Source organism: Crinia signifera, chromosome 6, assembly GCF_055691185.1.
Source record: "Crinia signifera chromosome 6, ASM5569118v1, whole genome shotgun sequence".
NCBI classification, from domain to species: domain Eukaryota; kingdom Metazoa; phylum Chordata; class Amphibia; order Anura; family Myobatrachidae; genus Crinia; species Crinia signifera.
Genome location: NC_139222.1, coordinates 208,716,934 through 208,723,496, shown reverse-complemented (window position 1 = coordinate 208,723,496; position 6,563 = coordinate 208,716,934). Strand labels below are relative to the sequence as shown.

Below are 6,563 nucleotides of genomic sequence, written 5' to 3'. Positions count from 1 at the left end.
GGGACACTGAGCATAGCTCCGCCCCTGACACCCGCGAAGCCCCGCCCCCGTGTTTTGATTGGCCCACAGGCCAATCAAACAAACACAATGGATGACCATCTATATGTAAAAATATCGATGGTCATCCATAGCATAGTTTAGCACTATCGATGGCAACCATCGATGGCAATGGCAACGATGGCCATCCCTACTTTACATCATATCGCATCCCATTTCATGCACAATGCATGCGATGCCATTGCATTGCATGCACAATGCATGCAATGCGATACGATGTGTACTTTCAAAGTACAGAACGGACGCCCAGAACGGAGCGTGCATGGGCTCCTTTACCTTTATCTGTGTTGAACAGGTTGATTGATAAGAAAGGTGCTTCAATACAAGTGATGGCAATCATACATTAAGAGGAAAGTGCAGGAGCAGAGCAATATGTCCCTCCTGGAGAGGTTAATGTTGGGAGGTATGGTTTAAGGTGCTCAGATACGTAACGTACTATGTGGTTGTAAAGGAGAGTCATACTCTAATTGTTATATAGTAGTATGTAACTGACTGTATAGACACACGATGCTACCAGGGGGCGCTCGATTACTATACTAACTGATAGTCTGATCTACTCATAGGAGGCGGAACTTGATTCATGCTTCATGCACGAGGGAAAGAAACACTTCCGGGTTAAGCGCATTCCGTTTTGTTTTTTAATATACTTGATCTGTGGCGGCCACCGTCTTGCCTTTAAGTTCCGGAAGCCGGAAGTGACGCTCCTTTCTGTTCTGATTTCCAGAGCCTGCACGGTGAGTGTTCGGTGCGGGGAATCCGTCTGCATCCTCGGTTAGTGTCGCGGCCGACGGGTGGGTAGTTGTGTTGGGGTTGGTATCGGCTGCCGGTGGTGCCCTGTAGGTGGTTATTTGGGTGTTGGTGATCGTAGATCCCAATAATTGACTGTTCTGTGTTCACCCCCACAGGTCCCTGGAAAACAACGCTGCAGCATGGTGAGTTTCTCCCGGGGTTTTGACCCTTCTCTGCATGTTTTGTCCCACTTGTCTGGTAAAGGTTGTGCTGGGCCTTGTAGTTCCTCTGCCCGGTGATAATAACTTTCGATTGCTACAGGCCACTGTGCCTGTTCTCATGCCTTAATGCTGTCTCCTTATTATCTTAGCCTCGCAAAATTGAAGAGATCAAGGACTTCCTGCTGACAGCCAGGAGAAAGGATGCAAAATGTAAGTACTGCAATAGGCCCACACCTAGTGTATGTAGGAGAAGCAGCAGTCCTCTGCCCCATGTATCTCTGCAATAATTATGGTATGGTATAGAATCAGATGATAGAAAATGTCTAGGCTGGCAGTCATTAGGTTGACCACTAATGGTCGGCATTGACTAGATTGACACCTAAGAATGATTGACATACCACAGGTCGATGTTGAGAAGGTTGACACAAGCTTCAGGTTAACTTGAATAAGGTTTAACATGAGGTTTTCTGGTATCTGTTGCCCTAGACACTGTATGAGTGTCATCTAACATGGCTCACTTCGCTTGGCACATTGTAGTGTGAAAACCACTTGATGATGGCTGTACTTTTAGGATACTCTCCTGAGTCATAGGTCTTCAAATGAATTGCTTTAATTTTACATTTTTGTTATTGCAGAATGGTTATGTGAAGGAAACTTGACTACTCCTAACTGCATTAATATTTGTTTTTGTGGGGGTTTTTTGTTGGTATATTAGGGGTCAGTATAGACAACTGTCAAATCAATGAATGCAGTCTTTTGATGTCCTAGTTGCATTGTGATACTTTTTATGCAAAAGTGCAATTGTAGTAGTCTCTTGACTGGTCCTGGCATACTGAAAAGGGCTGCATGACACAACTGCAGCAATGTGTGGTTTTTTGTATTTTTCACGGGCACTGGACTAGGGCCCTTCAGAGTGATATATTTTTTACTTGTCTAGTGTGTGAGGTTTAAGATTTTATACACTTATGGTTCTAGTTAAGTAATCAAACTTATTTTTCTTGAGTCAGCTGTATAAAAATTGTTTAAATGATTACTGGATTTGGTTAGGTCTAGCTATATCAAAACTTTTTGTAAAAGTTTGGTAAGTTTTTATGGTGAGCCCTAAGTGGCAGACAACTACACATTTGCCATATGATGTGAAATGCATAGAAGTGTTGTAATATCTACTTATCTGCATAATTTATATGTAAAATGACCCTTCTTACAATCTTAAGGGCAGGGCTCCATGAATCCTTTTTAAAATCTAGGAGCCAGGATGAAAGTGTAGGATCCAGACAAACTAAAAACAGGTTGAAGGAGCGCCACAAAAAAATTAGTTACGCCACACACCAGAATGTCAATTACACATTATGCCATACAGGGGCATTACACCTGTTCTCCCTCCCCACCAATACTATGCAAGTGCAGAGCAGTGAACAATATAGAACAGACATGAGCGTTGTAGTTTGAGGTAAGTTCTTGATAAATAAGGAAGAATAAATTTAACAAAAATAATGCATATATTTTTAAATTAAGGGCGCCTGTGGGAAGAAATAAGTTCCAAAAATGTATACATCTCTCGAGATAGGAGGATGAGTCCTTGAGGCCGGGACAGTACTGCGTTTCCCTACCTCCTAAACTTGTCAGGTGCTGTAACGTCTCATGTCGTTCGTGCCTCCACATGCTGAAAAGGACAGCCGTGTGGCTGAGTGCGAGGTTGTGCCTGGCGAGTAAGATGTCAAACGCTGGAGCGGCTCTGTAAGATGACCACTCACCCGGCTGCCGCTGTATCAAATCAGGTGTGCAGCTATTCAAAATTCATGGCTTCTTGTGAGTATTGGAGCTCGCTGCTGAACCATGAGCTCTCCGATTGGCTCAAATTTTGAAGTAGCTGTGCCACGGTCCTGCTCGGATACAGCAGCCGAGTGGGTTGTCCACCGCTCTGCTGGCTGGTGCCATCAACACAAGCCACCATCTGCTTCCTGGCTAATCTGGTTGCCGTGGCAACCTGGCCCTGTCATGCCCTACTTTTGGTGAATCTGTATTTGATGCAATAGGATAAAAATGCTACATATTACTGTCCCAGTCTGATGGCTAGTGAGCACTTGTAGTCTTCACTTGTGCGTGTGCAGAAATTTCTGTGAATAAGCTACATTGCTGAAGGCAGTAGTGTACCTCATATGTCCATTTTCAGAGTTTAACAAATTGCTGCATTACTGTATGTTTAGCCCAGTGATTTTCAACCTTTTTACCTTGCGGCACACTAAATAGGACTTTAAAATTGCCAAGGCACACCATGAGATCCCCACGGGGCAAAACACATTTCCATCACAGGAAAAAAACAACCTATTGGCCCCCACATTAAAAACAATCACACTGATCCCCACAGGTAACAAAAATAAAATACATTGGCCCTTTACATGAAAAGAAGAGACCAGTAAATAACATTTGAACTGGTGGTGGCTGTAAACTGGTTTGGGCATCTCTAGATCTGGGGGCACACTTGAGAACAGCTCAAGGCACACTAGTGTGCCACGGCACACTGGTTGAAAAACACTGGTTTAGCCTATTCCTGGGAAATACAAGTCCAGTGTCTGCAATAATGATTGCTTATATATGTGCTATGCAGACGACTTCCAGATCCATTTATTGTGTATAAATTTATTGGTAACCTTTCTAATGCAGCCGTCAAGATTAAGAAGAACAAGGATAATGTCAAGTTCAAGGTGCGCTGCAGCAAGTACCTGTACACTTTAGTCATCACAGACAAAGAGAAGGCAGAAAAGCTCAAACAGTCTCTTCCCCCTGGTAAGTGACTATTCAAACATTGGTTTAGCTCTAATTTCTGATTTTATAAAAATGTGGTGGAGTCACTTATTCTAAATGTCTTGCAAAAGATCACCTGGCTATCTGTAATCTTGCGTGAACAGGTTACTGCTTACACTAGAAGTCAAACACGTAATTTTGTACCACAAGGTTATAGCAGAGGTTGGCCAAAGGTGTATATACATTGTTGGCCAAAGGTGACTTAATACCGCAGTCAATTAGTTTTACTAGTTTGCTGCACCATGGATATACTACTTAAATCCTGGACTGTTTTGGATCATGCTGTCAGTCACTCACTGAAATGCTCCGGACACTTGCTAAATATACTCCCAGTCTGGTATGCATTATTTTTAATCCAAAATACCACTAATGCATTTAACTGATAAACTACCACTCCTATTCTTCTTAGTTAATGGACGAGGTAGTGGATGGATCTATCTCTATAAGCAGTGATATCACAATGGTCTTTCCTGAGACCCAAACTTCACTCCCTCCATAGCCTCAACTCCCTATATTTGCCTGTATTTCATCCTGAATGTGCTTTCATTACTTCAAACACCCTCCAATCTTTCGTGGAAGACTCTACATAAGTGACATGCTTCACTCTGAATTGGCCTTTATGCTTTACATCCTAACTATCTTAATCCGTTTCTGTACCATAAAGCCCATTACAGAGAACTTGCTGCAAAACTTTTCCTAACTCCTACTAGATTGATTGATGTGATTCCATTGTCATACCCTGTACACACTATATTTGGCACCGCTGATATTATCTATAGCAGTAGTGCCTTGAAGGGTACCCCGCTGAACATGCAGTCACTGACTACAGTAACAGTTTTGGCTGCATGTTCAGATGATAGGTTTTATCTTTTAATGATTAGTGCTCCTGTGGGTAGGTAAGTATATAGTGGGAACACACTGTTATGCATGGTATTGTTAATGACATTATCATGCATTAACAAAATAGATTATCTGCCTTTCTACTGTAACACCTCAAATCTGTTTGTAATGCGGTAGTTGGTCAATTCTTCTAACTGTTCTGTAGCATTATGAAGTATAAATCCTTTTTAACCTGTGAGTAAGCTGTATCTAAAAGATTCACTCTAATGTAAAGGGGGCCATACACACTCAGATTTATCTTCAGATCTGGCTGGTTGGAACAAAAACATGGTTATGGATGACAGTTGACCATTTGCTTGGAAATGCTGGTAAACTGACAAACTGTCACTCATCCATAACTATATTTTTGTTCCAACCAGCCTGATCTGAAGATAAATCTTACTAGTGTATGGGCACCTTAAGCCTATTGATATGGCTCAAGTCAAATAGGTTGAACTGGGACTATGTAAAAACCGGAACGGACTACACGCCGGACAGGACATCACAATCTGCAGTCCGGAGCTTGTAGGGTCCAGTCCGGGGGTTGTCCTGTCCCGGGGGTGTCTTGTCCGGGGGGTCCCTGTGATAGCTATCACCAGTGACATGGGGAAGGGGTGATTACAGCCTCCCTGTGTGGTCCGGACCGTCCGGTTTTTGCTACATGCCCGGACCATACAGGGAGGCTTTATTCACCCCCTGCTCCTCTCCCTGGTGACAGGTGTGACAGGCAGCCCCCCCCCCCCCCCCCCCCGGCGGTCCGGGGGTTTTGTCCTGGTCTGGTTTTCACCCATACCCGGTTGAACTCGATGGACTATTATTTTTTCAGCCTTAATTAGTATGTTAACAGAAAACAGAGGGGGTGAAATACTGCGCTCACTTCAGTGTTAATCTGGTTTTTAAACACTGCTGAGCCTTAAGGGTTTCCCAATTCCTTCTTGGTTCATCTGTGATACAACTGGGTGGGCTTCAGCGCTGCCTTTTATGTTGGATAGATTCCTAGGTTTTTTTTTTTGTGTATAAGAATTGGAATAGAAAAAATGTGGAATTTTAAGGTTTTATTAACAAACTAATTGAGTGGGGGTAAAAATTTATAACTTTTACTTGGTGTTGCTAGGTACACCTATTTGGGGTCCCTCATTGGGGATTTTCAATGTCTTGTCACTCCAGGGGGATTCCCGACAGGGATTCAGGTGATCCTTTTATAGGATTCCTTTATAGTCCCTTATGTGGGATCTACGGTCTCTGGGTGATGTACAATGAAAATTGTTCAAAAGTATGTGTAGCTTCTGCTTGCGGGTCAGAAAGGAGCCTTGGTGGGTTTAAGGCAGTTCAGACACCATAGCTCTTAATTCTAGCTTGCAAGAATTGTTGCCACTAACATAAAGTATAAGTAATACTAGCATTCCAGTTTTCTTGTGGTTTATTGAAAATACTTTGTTTTTTCTTTCACAGGTCTTTCGGTCAAGGAACTGAAGTAAATGTGGTCTGATCTCTTGTACAATAAAAACATTAAAATATATGAATTTGTCATCTGTTTCCTGAGGACTACTATATTCATAAATGTTACTACATGGCAGGCTATGTAGGTATATATCACATGCAATGGCATATGGATTAGATTTTAGCTCTAAAGATGATTGATCTTATTCACATTAGGATTCAATCAGTTGTATCAATGTGGATCCCTTACTTTAAGATGTTTGTCTTAAACTAGAAGGTTGTTCATTGGGCCTAAAAGTAAATGGTGCCATGTACTTTTCAGTCCTTATAAAATGTTTAATCACTGGTAGCATACAGTATTCGGTGACATCAGTATTTCACACTAGCATGCAGGGGCTGAAGGACACTTTCTTATACCTGAAACTCCATAAT

The 6,563-nt window shown here is 42.3% G+C and overlaps 1 protein-coding gene across 2 annotated transcripts; it reads left to right on the top strand.

Moving 5' to 3' along the window:
* Positions 1-629: 629 nt before the first annotated feature.
* On the top strand, positions 630-6,210 carry RPL38 (ribosomal protein L38). 2 transcript variants are annotated; one of them, XM_083148743.1, is made up of 5 exons: positions 630-791; positions 963-989; positions 1,157-1,217; positions 3,672-3,794; positions 6,144-6,210. In XM_083148743.1, exons 1-5 carry the CDS (start codon positions 645-647, stop codon positions 6,167-6,169), a joined length of 384 nt encoding a protein of 127 aa, XP_083004869.1. In that variant the 5' UTR covers positions 630-644; the 3' UTR covers positions 6,170-6,210. The 2 variants fall into 2 exon arrangements, with proteins under 2 accessions (XP_083004869.1, XP_083004870.1); XM_083148744.1 differs by lacking the exon at positions 630-791 and adding an exon at positions 804-828.
* The last annotated feature ends 353 nt before the right edge of the window (positions 6,211-6,563 follow it).

What these genes read in the sequence shown, in the direction of transcription:
- RPL38 (XM_083148743.1), top strand. Translation starts at nt 645, where the DNA reads ATGCACGAGGGAAAGAAACACTTCCGGGTTAAGCGCATTCCGTTTTGT. An exon ending in TGATTTCCAGAGCCTGCACG is followed by an intron (nt 792 to 962) that starts GTGAGTGTTCGG and finishes TCACCCCCACAG; the next exon opens with GTCCCTGGAAAACAACGCTG. An exon ending in CAGGAGAAAGGATGCAAAAT is followed by an intron (nt 1,218 to 3,671) that starts GTAAGTACTGCA and finishes TTTCTAATGCAG; the next exon opens with CCGTCAAGATTAAGAAGAAC.